We start from the raw sequence: 14,261 nt of genomic DNA on the forward strand, positions 1-14,261 counted from the left end.
AGGTGACCCCCAAACGCCACTGCGTCATCGGCCTGGCGCGCAAGCCCTCGAGGCTCGAGGGAGCTTTGCAGGGAAACTCTCTTTGTTCCTTTGTTCAAGGGTTTTATACTTCGAACAGCAAACCTATCCTCGTACAAGGCATTGGGGGGGAAGGCATATTTTTCTGTTGATCCTCCTGAGCAAGCACACGCGTTGCATAGGCCGCCAAAAACCACCCATGAACCCATGAACCAACCCATGGGTTGACGACCTCACCACACCAGACACCACACACACCTTGGGTCTTGATGCAGGCATCTTGCCCGTGCCTGACATGGCCTAGCCGCAGTATCCCCCTCAACGTGACATCCCCCACCGGACACTTGGGACGTCGAGATGGAGGGGTGTACCGGAGTCAGCTGACGGTTCTAGCCTCCCGGCCATCTCTGGCCGACAGTCGAGGCTAGCAGGTATGTAGGACGAGGCAATCTACCATATATATTCATTGCCCCGCTAATAAGCGAAAGATGGGAACATGGAAGACGGTAGAAAGATATCTCGATTTCCTTGTTTCTAGCCGGTTATTGTGTACATGTAGATTGGCCTCGTGAGTCGTGAGTCGCGAAGTCGGTCTGGATCTCGCCCAGTGTCTGTCCGTCGACATACCACGGGTATGGGCCCGATACCAAGGACCCTTGATTTAGCAGCGGTGGAGTGGGCTAACGGGCGCATGCACGATATCTCAATGTGACTACATCCAGGGAAACAACCTTATTGATACCTCTAATCCGTGGTCAAGATAACCGCTCAAGCAGGGAGGTGTACAATGCGGGAAAAGACGATGAATGGCATTTCAATCCTGGAAGATACTGTTCGGCTCCAAAGGTCTTTCATTATCTGCGATGGTAATGCCGGTCCATTGGTGCTGAGGCCCAGGGTAGGGGAGACAGACATCTGGTGATCTCCCAATTACCGAATACCATGGTAAAAGTCCGGCAGGAATAGAGAGATGGGAAACAACGATGGGAGATAAGCATTATGATCGATCCAGACACTCACGTTCGTTTTATGTGCTCCGCCGTGTTTTTCTTTCTTTTAGTGTGTAGGTGCGAGGGATGAATGCGACTGACCTGAATAACAAGTGAAGGCATGATGATGTACATAACGAATGCATTACGAGCAGTGACTACCCCTACTGCTGAGAACAGGTAATGCAATTTTGGTCATTCCTTCTGTATCGACACTCAATTATCATGAATGGTTCCATATGGATGGTTGCAAAGAACTGATTCGAGGTCATGCAGGTATTTCGTTCCTTTTTGGCCTATACGACTCGATCACAGTCTATGTTTTGATTGCAAATGATCCAAACGCACCCCCCCAACCACCTGCCTTTCGCGTTTTGAATATCAAGTCACGTCTTGACATAACCCAATTGCTACCCACGACACCGGATATACTTGCATTCTTACCCGGCCGCCTGGGCTTCTCATCAGCAAAAACGATACACCATGCTGTCACGCCGGCTCCTCAATCGCGGCGGCCACTGGCGCCCACTGCTCACCACCACCACAACCAACCCCGCCGCGCGAGCCCCTCGCGGCCTCCGCTTCAACTCGTCTGGTGGCGGCGGCGGCAGCGGCCCGAGAAGTTCTGCCGCCATCCCCACATCGTTTGGTCTAGCCGCCGGCGCCGGACTGAGCTGGGCCTACACCGAATGGTCTGGCCGTAGTAGTGGTGCTGCTTCCTCCTCCAAACCTGCCACTACCACAAACCGCGTCCCCAATCTCGACGACGACCAGGCGCGGGAAGGATGGCGCGCCGACGAGATCAAGTACGCGCCCGCGCCGTCGTCCAAGGACGTCACCGCGATGCTCAACGAGGGCGCCTCCTCATACTCGGCCGGCGCCGTCGGCGGCGTGGCCAACTACGACGTGGCGCAGCTGGCCAGCAACAGCCCGACCGAGGACGCCTACGTGCACGGCAGGTTCGCGAGCCCCCTGGGAGGCGAGGACTGGATGGCCTGGGCCGTCTTCGATGGCCATTGCGGGCGGCAGACGTCGAAGCTGCTCACCAAGCAGCTGATGCCCTTCGTCCAGAAGGCGCTGCGGGATATCGGCAACAAGAACCCGACCGACGGCGACATCCAGCAGGCTCTGCAGACCGCCTTCACCAAGCTGGACGACATGCTCGTCACGAGTGCTAAAGAGACTATCGAGGGAACCCACTCGTTCCCCGAGAAGATCCGGAGACTGGAGCCGGCATTCGCGGGTTCGTGTGCCCTGCTGGCACTGTACAACCCCAGCACCAAGTCCCTACACATCGCCTCCACCGGCGACTGCCGCGCCATCGTAGGCAGCAAGGACGCGAACAACAGCAACACCTGGACCGCCTCGTTCGAGACCGTCGACCAGACCGGCGCGAACGAAGACGAGAAGGCCCGGATCCAGGCGCAGTTCCCCGACGAGCCGCAGATCCTCGCCGGCGGCCGGATCTGGGGCATGCAGCCGGCCCGCACCTTTGGTGACGGCGGCTGGAAGTGGGACAAGGACCTGCGCGCGCGCCTTAGGAGGGAGTACAACGCCGCCGCCCTGCCCTCGTCCGTTAGGTACAGCGGGTACAAGACGGGGCCCTACCTGACGGCCCTGCCCGTCGTGACGACCGTCCAGCTTCCCCAGGCGCCCAGCTTCATGATCCTGGCAACCGACGGCCTCTGGGACACCATGTCGAGCGAGGAGGCCGTCGACCTGGTCGGCCGCTGGTGTGACAAGAAGCAGGATCCGAAGCTCAGGTCTGTTTCGAATGCGTCTACATCGACGCCCACGGTGTTCGGTGACATCGCCTGCCGGTACGATAGCGACTTCAGCACTTTCCAGGACCGCAACGCGGCCGTCCACTTGATGCGCAACGGCCTCGGAGGCAATCGTGACGAGCTCCTGCGAGCCGCGCTTGCTTTCACCAGCCCTGCCGCCCGATACATCCGGGACGACATGACGGTACAAGTCGTATTCTTTGGGGACAACAAATAGGAAGGGAAAGAGTCAGGTCAGCCACCGCACCGGCCAAGGCCTTTGAAGAAGGACGTATATTTCGTTCAAGAAATCAAAGCCTATATGAAGAGATGAAGAACCAAAAGAAGAAACGCCTACTAGTGGAGTTGAGGCAAGACTATTGTTATTGTACTCTAGCCGTGCGATTGAATCAATGGTCTGGGATGGCTAGTTCGTGGATAATGTTATACCCTTGCTCTGTCAAGACATTGAACCTTTGCTTACCCTATCACAATGAGTATGCATACTCAGGCTTGACCTCAGATTACCCGGGCAAGTAAGAGCATAGATCAAAACTCTCACCAGCTAGCTGTATGTACTGTCTGCCTGTACAAAGCAGAGACAGGCATGCTGGACTTCTCGTAGACTTCCCGTGAAAACACAAGATACCCAGACTCGGTAACTGAAGGCAGTAGCTAAACGAATATAAACAAGTGACTATCTTGTTTAACTCATCAACGTCGCTGGCTGGTATAAAAAGCCTGAGGGTCTGCTGTTTGTAACATCAACTCGAGGAAAAATCATGGCTTAGAGATTATCGATAAAGACACAGTGTTCCAGCTTACAGTCCAATGTGTATATACAAGATGCAGAAGCAAAGCCATTTCACTATGAAGAACCACTGCAAAGGAGTTATCAGACGTATCTAATAAGGGTTGAAGCAAGAAGGTGCACACTAGACATTGGCCGTCTCTCTCTCTCTCTATTTGTCTGTCTCTAAAATGCCGCCAGCCTGAGAATAGAACAAGCCCCAGAGCGCCTCTCTTCTCTTCTTCTGCAAGAAAGCAATCTAAGCTTCTTCCTCTTGGTGGCTTCGCCGTTGTGGGTTTGGCTGGTGCACCCTCTCCCACGAGTATAAAAAAGACATAGCAACATGGAACGCCGTGAACCCAAACCCCGAACCTGGGCCAAAAGTATATGCGCCTTGTGTTCCTTTTTTGTCCATTCCGAAACCCTTTGCCGTATTTGCGCATGGTCATATTTTCCACGAATCTTTGTGTCCAAGTGAAATCCTAGCAAAATACAACGCAAGAAAAAGAGGAAGAAAACACGAAGTACAAAACCCCCATTCGCGCCTTTGTGCCCAGATGAATTTCCTTCGCCATGCTCCTGCTTGAGACGACCTCTCAACGAGAAACGAAACTCGTGGCCGAGTCTCATCGTTAACAGACCGTAGATGTATGTGACGTGATGAACATGGCGCAATGTCCAGGCAAATATGTGAAGATGTGTAAATACCCTTGTGTAAAGAATAGACCGTATGAACCGAAAATTAGCCATTATGTGCCAGGGTGTAGAACGAGGGCCTCTCGGTTTCTTGACAGCGCAGCTACAGCTGCAGCTGTTCCTACTAAAAACAAGGGACGCTGGTGATTATGGGGTCAAATCTTTGGGAAAGCCAGACCGGATGTACTTGCATCCAATCTGCGCGAAAAACTCCATGGTGTATTTGGCGACGTCGGGCAGCTTTCCCGAAGAGCCAAGGCCTTGACTGCCACATACTTTCCGCGCCCATGCAGTCCAGACTGTGGCGAATAACCATGGACAGCAGAAGCCGGTAGCGTCCTTTCTATCGCTCAGCTTCATCTACTTGAACAACTAGATGAGGTTGGCCTTCAGTCGCTGCGATCTTGGCGTTGGAGTGGTCATGTACAGCATCTTCGTCTGCGCCGGAGTTAGTGCTAGGCGGGCTGCTGCTATCGGGGCTGTTGTGCTCTGTTGTGAGACCCGGCGTTGGTGAAGCTGAGTTAACATCAAGTTGCAAACCAGGCGCGGAAGGGTCAATTTCGTCGGGGTTATTGATCAAGCCCTCGACAGCAGTAACCTGACGACTCGGGGCGTTCTTCTTCGCAGACTCAACCTCAGGGGTCAAATGTGTGACAAATGAAGCCCGGTCCTCTCCTTTCAGGGTCTTGAGCATTTTTTTCTAATGTAGTGTTAGTAAAAGGCTTATATCAGATTCTCGACAGGAAATACTCACGGATGACGTAGTTGCCAAACTGGTCTCTCATCATTGCTTGCAAAGGGCTGGTGCCGTCGGATGAAGGGGTCGTGAGTTTGATTCTGATGGCTTTTCGATCCTCGAGGGTGCCGTATTCAATGCACTTTTCGACAACGTTTGATGCGAACTTGTGCTTGGATAAGCTGATCAGTTCGTCTACGACGAGACCAATGATCCTCGATCTATCCTCGGTGGATCCATGAACGACAATATGCTGAGCAACATAGTTGCCGAATTGGTCGGAGATGAGATGAGGGATGCACGAGTGAACCTCGTCCATGAGCTCTCTTCTCTCCGTCTCTGTACCCTGCTCAAGCATGCGCTGGACCACCCTGCATCCGTAGTTGTGGGCGGCTAGAGAATGGACATGGCCACGGAAGGCGTTCATCATGAATGGTACGCACATCCGGGGCACCATGGAGATGATCTTCTGCACCACGTGATTGCCGTTCTGGTCCTTGACGATTCGCATGATGTCGGGCTTGAGCTCCTCCACAATTTCTTCTTGCTGCTCAACCAGCACATGCTCCAATGCCTGTGGTTTGTTAGTAAAGACTCAGAGCCAGGGGCGACAAGAATGAACCGACCTTTTGAACGACGCGGCAAGCGTACATTTGCGTCGACAACTCGGCGACCTTGCCCTTCATTTTGCCAGCAATGATCTTCTTCTGCACCTGGTTGCCATGTTCAAAGAACTTCTGGATGACATAGTTGCCGAAGACATCTTTCATCAGCTGCAGCGCATTGGCCTCGATTTCCCGGAAAACCTGGTCCTTCTCGTCGCTGTTCGCCGTCTGAAGCTTTTCCTGAATGAAGCGTGACCCATGTTGATCTCCGCTGAATTCAACGATATGCTCGTAGATGTCCTGATGCACACAATCAGCCTCATGAATACTGCCATTAGTTTTTCAAACCAGTCTTACCTTGAGATCATAGCGCTTGCTTGACTTGTTGTTGGCCCTGAACTCCTCAAGAGTTTGGCTGCGAACACCTCTTCCTGGGTCTGTATCTCTGCTGGACCGTACTGGGGCATTCATACCAGGCAGGTATGTGTTCATAGGCATGCCGTACGGTGGCATCGTCATTGGGTTGCGGTACCCCGCGTTCTGGCCGTATATGTCGTAGTGGGTAGGCTGAGGGCCATACTGAGAAGTGACATTTGGGCTATAATACTGGTTGCTAGGGTAGAACGGCGGGTTCTGGGACACATATTGCGAAGAGCCTTGGGTACGGTCGATATCCTGTCCGAGGACCGAGTTGCGAGATGAACCAGGTCTGCTCAAGTACGCATCCGATCGAGGGTTCGGGCCAGGGGCAAAACGAGGGCTATTGAAGCCGGTCCGTTGCACGCTTGCAGGAGAGTTGCGGTCCACCGAGCCCCTTTTGGGACCGTAGTATGCCCCAGGAACCTGGTCGGCAAAACTATCTTGCTGGTAGCCAGGTCCAAAGGGGCGTCCGGAATTCTCGTACTCCTGAGACCACGATTGAGAGCTGGGGTTCAAGGGCAGTCCGGGATTGCCATAGCCGTGAGGGTCGGTGTCGTAAGAATCCTCCAAAGACAGCGAGTTCTTGAACAAAGTGGCCATATCTCGGTCGCCACCGTTGCGGCCTCTCTGGGAAACACCGTTCAGCGGGTACGAAATTGACTGGTGCGTTATCGATGGCCGGTTCGAGTTCAAAGCCGCATTGTTGGCGATGGATGTATCAAAAGAATACTGCGGCATTGCCCCAGGCGCTTGTTGGCCGAGATCCGATGACCGCGAGTTGAGAAGACCACCACTTTCGCGACCTAAGCGCGGGTTCGCAAAATCCTGAGACCCACGGTGGAACGAAGCAGGAGATTGATCGAACGAGTATTTGGCTTGTTGCGAGAATTGCATATTGTCCAGATCTCCCCCAAACATGGGCGAGTTGTTGAACGGTACCGACGAAGGATTGAGTCTCGTCTGTGACTTTGACAGGCCCGAAAGCGAATTTCCGTTCTGACCAACAACAGAGCGCGATGTGAAGTATTGAGAGTCCACCATGCTATCTCGTGATATGCTTGGCGATGTGTTCCCCGAAGCTGCATCTTGGCTGCTCCAGAAACCACCGCGCGGCCCGCTGCTAGGCACCCGGGGTTCGGCCTCGGATTGGTGGTTAAGTTGGGCGGAACCTGAAGGTGCTGTTGGCGAGACTTCATCAGAGCCTGTTCCCTGACGTTTAGCCGATATTCCATTTACTACGAAATCTAGGGGCTTTGGGTTACCTCGAGATCCAGTTGCGTCTCTTTGCGTAGGAAATGCGCTCCCAAACTTGCTCGCCCAGATGTTGTCAGAGCGCCACGTCGTGTCGGCGAATGTCTTTCCAGCGCCTTGAGACATCTTATCTGAAGTCGGCGGTTTGGCGCCCACACTGCCAAATGTATTATATCGACTGGGAGCCTGGAATGACTGTTACTTGTCAGGCACTGATGATTATAAAGGATAGGTGAAATCTCGAAGACAATGCACAAAGAACAAATGTACTTACAGCAGTCGCCATGATGTTAAATCCCTCCAAACAGAAATATTCACGCTGATATGTACAGCTAACCTCCAAGGCTGGCCTGGATGTTGTCTACCGCAAAGGACTCGAATGTTCGTATCGTCGGGCGTTCTTTATGTATGCACAGCGAGCGCTGCCTTGGGTCAAGCGAATATATACAGGGGATGTGTGCGATGGGCTTCGTGCAAGGTATTTCGGTCTGCAGGAGGCAGTGGTATACGTTAGCATGTGTCAGCCCCAAGGCAAACAGAAGGCTATCTTGGGAGAGTCTTGGCCAGGCTGGCAAAGCAGGTTTGATGGGCATAGGCAAGAAAACCAGCGGTTTCATTGTCCTTCAGTAGGCGCACTAGGGCCCAGGACTTGCTTTTGCTTGAAAACAATGGGCAAGTGGCTGTGGGCAACTTAGACTGGAGGAAATAACGTACCAAGCCTCAACACTGTTGTATACCCCGGGTATGGCCACACGAGAAGCTACAGTACACAAGTACGCAGCGAATGAAGTAACCCTTTTGTGGGAAGCCTGGTGTCTTGGGCTTTGTCGGCCGTTCAGTTCTCTCGAAAACGTGCAATCAGTGCCAGACGCCAGGATTGGTGTCTTTTCGATGCGGTTCGGTGCGGTGCGATGCGGTGCGATGCGATGCGATGCGATGCGATGCGATGCGATGCGATGCGATACCTTCGGTGCTGATAAGGCCTTCGTAGTCGGGCGTCAGTAGGCAGCGGTGTAGAGCGGCGTGCCGTGCAACGAGTTGTGATATTCTAGCGAGCGATGCGGCTGTGCGTTCTACTGGCTGCCGGATGCAAAGTCGAGTAGCGGCTAGAAGGGTATGGTTGGCATGCAGTCGAGCCGGGCGGAACAGCAGCAGCGACAAACGCAAAAGCAGGGCTTGAGTAGAGAGCAGACAGGGTGGTGCATACCTCACGAAAAGAGAGTGGAGGTGCCAGGAGGAAGAGGATAGATACATACAAGAACAACAAGGACTAACAAGTGCCAGTGTGTAAAACGAAGGAGGGCCAAAAGAATATGTACGAGTGCCGGGCGAATGACGAAAGACGGATAAGGCAGAAGGGTGAAAGAAGGGAAGCGGGCAGGATGACGAAGGGTATGTAACAAACGACGTTTGCGGGTCGTCGAGCTGCTCAGCTCACTAACCTAGGACTGCTAGACTTCTGGCAGATTCGTGTGCTTGGAGGGAGATGGTGCAAGTGTAGCGCAATGCATCAAATGCTGATCGATGCGTGCCATGACTGACTGGAGCCTGGCAGCCAGCGTCGTCCAGAAAAAAGTAAAAGTATACGCCGGGGTACTGTACCTACCTTTATTTTTGACTTTCAGGTGTTATTTGCGACCCCTTCCTCTTTCTGGCCTGTTGGTTCAATGTTTGGCCTGCGTGCGTCGCTTGCAAACTCGCCTGGCTTGCCTAGAGTGGCTCTCGGGTCAGATGTTGCAGCTCTCGGTTCTCAGCGACCCAAGAGATCCAGATCAATGAGAAGCAGCAGAGCAGATCCAGTCCACGACGCACGACACGGACGGGCTGCGCAAGCTGTAGCATGCCATCCAATGTACATGTGTCAGTAGGGGGCTCCAGTAGGCAGTTTACTGGGCGGGTGGTTTTTTGAGACCGGGGTGGAGGAGACCCGAGCTGGGGGGCGGAAAGGGCCTGACTAGAAAAAGAGGAGCACGAGACTGACCTGGCTTGGCTGCTGGTTTGGAATCCCAATCTCAGGACTGTACTGTGTGCGTAAGTACTCTAAGGCAGGAGGTATCTGTCGCACACGCGGTAATTGATTGCTGCAAGCCCTCTTTCTGTCTCTCTCTCTCTCTCTCTCTTTCTCTCTCACGCGGGCGTTGGCTCGCTTGCTGTTGGTTGCCGTCGCCTTTTTGCCGTGATTGGGTTGGATTGGAATGGGTGGCCGGAACTAACAACAGAGTTGAATTGACGGCTTAGACTAGGTCCCAGGGATGGACGATAGCCTTGTGGAGCGCTTGGGGTAGTAAGATGTACCGTGAATTAGGTTCTGTAGACAAGCAAGACAGCCGTCCACCAAGGATACCTACTGTGTCTCTGCTCCTGCGTAGAAATTCCGAGCTCGACAGCGTGTTCCTGCAGTCGAATCGCGTGTGAATGGGGGAAGGGAAGCAGCAGGGAGCCGCCTGTCAGCTGAAGTTTTGCGTCCAAGGCTCAACCTAAATCTGAGATGGTAGTAAGTCGAGAACAGACGCCGAGTTCTGATGCCAGACTTTTTTAGTAGCAAGCCTAATTCTCCGCCCCGCCACGAGTGTGAGCTGTTAATAGATGGGATTATGCTGCTGCGAGGGAGAGTTCTGGGTTCTGGGTTCTCTCTCTCTCTAACAGGCCAAATGGACCGGGTCCCGGATTTGGGGGTGTTTGGGGGTTACCTAAGGAAGGTAAGGGTAGTCTAAGTGGCCCAAACAAGGGACCTGATTTGTGGATCGTTTGAGACAGCAATTAGATCGATACGTCTGCCTTTCTGGACGGCGCTGACGCATACAAAAAAGAACAGACGGTTGGTCTTTCACGGCTTGGCAATGAGCCGTTCCCTCGCTCCAGAATCGAACAGGCCTGGCCGAGCACTCCACAGGAAATGCTTCTTGGGAACTGCAGTTCGTCTCTTATGCCGAAAGGGGGAGAAAAAGGATACCCGGACAGTAGAGATCGCGGCAAGGGCAGGCCAGAACGAGGCGAGTTAGTGGTTCAATGTTGTGTGAATGTCCCGTCCTCGAGTAGCGTACCAAGTCCCGTAGCTGCGCGCGCGTGGGCGTGGTGTATCTTTCGGTACATGTAAGAGCTTAACCTAGTCGCAGCCCCAAGTTTCTCCAGGTGCTGGGCGTCAGGGGTCCTCCTAAGACTGGAGTTCCAATCGTCGCAGTGAACTAACTGACTGAGAGCACGCAAGACGACTTGAGCGGTGCTTGTGAAGCAAGATCCCGTCTGTGCGTTGCTTGGAATCGAACGATTAGTGCTGCTCTGTGTCCAGACGTGTGGCTACTTGTGGCGTTCGGTCTGGTGTGATTCGATGATGCTCGAAAAGGAGGAGTCGACCGGTTTTTCTTCTGCTGCTCGGCAGGCAAATAAACCATACGAGAATTTGCGATAGATCTTCCGTGCCGCCGTATATGTCGATCTACTATGTTCTGTCCGCGGGCACTACTTGCGTTAGACAGGCAATGGGAGATATATAAGTAGACATGTATGGCTTTGGAAGTGGGTTTCTGGTAAGGCGGTTGGTTGGATGACACGGGAGCTTGCAAACACCCCGATGCATATGGCTCGGCTCGCTCGCTGCTGTTTGTTCGGGATTGTGTAGGGAAGCGAGGTATGCGCGCAGAGTTGGTCCCTTGGTGACAACTCCCAGCAAGAACAGACTGGTATGATTGCAGAGGTGCAAGGCAAGGCAAAGGCAAGGCTTGGTGAATGCAGGTCGTCAGGCAAGTTGGGGGTGGGCAGTGTTGCCTGATCGATCAACGCCTCACCGCGCTGTTTATATTTGGATTGCAGACGCAGGACCAACGGGATGGGCGGTGCATGCCACTCACCAAAATCGTATGTGTCACAGACAGAGATCGTGTAGGAAAGGAGCCGGTTTTCTCTATCCCTTTGAAGACACCGACCCGACTATGGGGGCTGCCGACTCTTCTAGCTGATTCTATAAATGATGATTTATTGTTGGGTTTGTGATGGCTGTATATCGTCCCCTACTGGGTGTGTGGGGGGGGGGGGGTTTGGGGGTCTGAAGTTGTATAGTTGGACCGGTCAGGTTTTGGTGGGGCTGTGCGCGGCTGCGAGCGAGATCCTTCCGGTTGGATGATATTAGACAATTCTGATGCGGTGCTTGTAGGGCTATGATAGAATATGAACGAGTCTCGGTATAGTCACAGGAAACCAAAATTAAGAACGAGATGAGGCTGTACAAAAAAGTGCAGTTGTACGATGGAAGTGAATGGCGAGCAAAGATGAATATATCCTCTCGAAAGGACGACTTGGCATCTCCCTTCTGGCAAAGGGCAAAGCAATCTCGTACCCACAATAGCAAGAAGAAAGTCCTGAAGGGGGAGGGAGAAGGCGAAGGCTTGATACTAGTAGTTTGACATGTTCGATGTTCATGGCACTAGCCTGGGCTGCTGCAGTACGGCTGTGGTGGGACAGGGGAGATGGCGGCATCACAGAGAAGATCACTGTGTAAGCACCCCTTGAATGTCTCTCACTCCGGCCTGTTTGCCTGGAATACTCGTCCTGTGCGTATGTGCAGCACCTATCTGAAAGACAGCATGGTCCCAGTGGCAGGATAGGCGAGCGAGCAGTACGAGTGTTCGGTGGCCAGTCGGAGCCATGGGATACTGCGCCCAACGTTCGCTTCCCGCCTGCCTGCTGTCTTGGAGCCTGGCCGCGTCCAAACTCGCGGCCAGGCGGTTTGCTGCTGTGAAGGCCCACGCAGTTTGTCAAACACCCAAACCACCCGCCAGCCTCGAATGCATATCATACATACATGCCTAGCATCGCGGGTTGCGCCGGGGCAACAAACAAGGGATGGACAGCAGTTGGAATGTTCTAGGGCTACACATGGAATGCGAGTCAAATGTCTGCCTTCCACTGGCTGGTGCTCGTCTCTGAAACACGGCACACAGGTCATCATCCCCCCTTGCTGGAGATCCTGATCTGTCCTCCCATATTAGTATGCCGGTAACACGGCCATGAACTGTTTGGGTCCTTCTTGGATTGTGCACGAGTTGGGTGAGCGTGGAAGCCCAGAGAGAATGCCTCTGGGCGCATACCTGCTTGCCCAACTCAGTTACACAGCGTCATGCTCGCTTCTTCGTACGAGAAATATGGCCACGCAACAAAGCGCGCACGGCGAGTTGGGGTTGAGATGGGCCCTGTCTGTCTCGATTCGTTGAAAACAGTCGACGTTCTTTTTCTTGTTGGCACTCCGTGGCGAGTCCTGAGTGGCTTTTTAAGGCTCGCAAATAGCTTCAGAATCGAAGACATTATTGATTGACACGACCCCGCAATCTCTCCCTACCCCTGCCGTCCAACTAGCAGGGGTATCAGGTTAGCCTGCATTCCCTTCGTCTCCTCCATGACTTAGTTCTCATACTTGCAGATGGAATGCTTTCTCCAGTCTCAGTCTCCTACACAATGGAGATTGTCTGCATGTGTGTCGACCAATGCCCAAGATCAGGTAAACAAAGTATGGGAACTGACGGTCTTGTTTCGTTGGGAGCGATGATACATACATACCTACTCGAAAATGGGCAGGCAGCTGGCTTCCAGCTTACATGCCTTCAGTAGGGACTTTGACAATGATCCGATATCCACCGCCAGTACAACCTTCACCTGATCGTCAACATATGCGAGAACGACCAGAGAAGAGGAAGAAAAAAAAGGTGAAGCACCGTTCCTAATTTGATAAGCGTACATGTTGATTCAAACAATCTTGACAATGCGCGACCGGTGGTAGGCTATTACAATGTGGATAGGTCGGTAGGTATAGCATTTGATGCTAAATCTGGTTAGAATGGTCCATACAGTAGTCTCGTTAGAGGTACTTCCATTGTTTTGGTGGTGTCTTGCTAGGTCATGCAGTATATCGCATTCCTCCATCATGGGCTGGCCGAATAGATAATAGCTTCTGGGTATGTCAAATCTGGGACACTTGTTGATGCCTTGCCTGTTGCGAACTCTCACCCAACTTCTAACGTCTCGGTTACCCGCATTAGGGACGATCACAGGCAAGCGGACAGCTGTGTCGTGGAATGCAGACTGGCAGCGGCGACACCCCTACCATTGAATACGCCGCCTCAGTGGAAAACAAGATGGTGTCTATAGTGCCCCCTCCACTGACGGGTAATGCATGGGTTTCTTCCGATAGTTGAATTCTTTCGTTTAGATTGTCTTCGTGGTCCCGAGGCAGTGGCTGAGAGAATAGTTAGGTTCGGGAGATATACAGACCATAAATAGACCCCGTAGCGACCAAATAGTGACATCAGAGTCCAGAGATAGTTCATGTTAGGAGACCATGTCGAACCAAATGCCGGGACCGCGGATTGCACCTTATCAGCAAAACTGGAACTCGTCTTCTTCGACATCTCCCAAAGTCGGCAGAATTCGGCCGTGTCTCTGTGCACGCCGGCGATGGGGTGCATGTGGGTGGACAACCGAACAGTGGAGGATACGCAGCGCAAATCAGATCCAAATGTGTGCCCCGTCAGTGGCTCGGATATACCAGATAACGTAAGCACCAACCTCCGTGTTATCGCGCGCACGTCGCTATGGTCGCGTGCATTCAAGTGCTCATGTAAGCTATAATCGCAGAGTTACAACGAGAGATTTCGATGTTGCTCTCTGGGAATTGGCACAAACATATGAGTAAACGCAGTAGCCGATCGACTTTTGCTATCGGCATCTGTCGTTGGATCGTCCTGCGCACAGCTGGTTGATGATGCAACGGCACTTGCGAACCGTATGTCCGAGGGCTGCTGATGTAGAAGAGTTGGTGTGAAGCTTCCATCGGTGGGTATTTTTAGTTGGTTCTGCTGTTCCGTTGGAGCCGCCTGCAGCACGTCACACTCTCTGCCTCCCCCTTTCTCTTACATACTCCTACCTGCCAAGCCTACCTACATGACAGGAGGGGATGCGCGGGTCAAACCTGCAGTACCAGCCTTCCTCTGTCACGGCATAGAT

The 14,261-nt window shown here is 53.0% G+C and overlaps 2 protein-coding genes across 2 annotated transcripts; one reads left to right on the forward strand and one right to left on the reverse strand.

Moving 5' to 3' along the window:
- Nucleotides 1-1,490: 1,490 nt before the first annotated feature.
- Nucleotides 1,491-3,008, forward strand: PG986_008293 (uncharacterized protein; the record flags this gene model as incomplete). Its single annotated transcript, XM_066844515.1, has 1 exon — nucleotides 1,491-3,008. One exon carries the CDS (start codon nucleotides 1,491-1,493, stop codon nucleotides 3,006-3,008), a length of 1,518 nt encoding a protein of 505 aa, XP_066700627.1.
- Nucleotides 3,009-4,599: 1,591 nt separating this feature from the next.
- PG986_008294 (armadillo-type protein) lies at nucleotides 4,600-7,554 on the reverse strand (the record flags this gene model as incomplete). The annotated part of the gene is made up of 5 exons (XM_066844516.1): nucleotides 4,600-4,956; nucleotides 5,018-5,566; nucleotides 5,619-5,897; nucleotides 5,955-7,463; nucleotides 7,543-7,554. 5 exons carry the CDS (start codon nucleotides 7,552-7,554, stop codon nucleotides 4,600-4,602), a joined length of 2,706 nt encoding a protein of 901 aa, XP_066700628.1.
- Between the last annotated feature and the right edge of the window lie 6,707 nt (nucleotides 7,555-14,261).

The sequence above is a fragment of the Apiospora aurea genome, assembly GCF_038362705.1.
Source record: "Apiospora aurea strain CBS 24483 chromosome Unknown utg000005l_segment0_segment0, whole genome shotgun sequence".
In the NCBI taxonomy this organism is placed as follows: domain Eukaryota; kingdom Fungi; phylum Ascomycota; class Sordariomycetes; order Amphisphaeriales; family Apiosporaceae; genus Apiospora; species Apiospora aurea.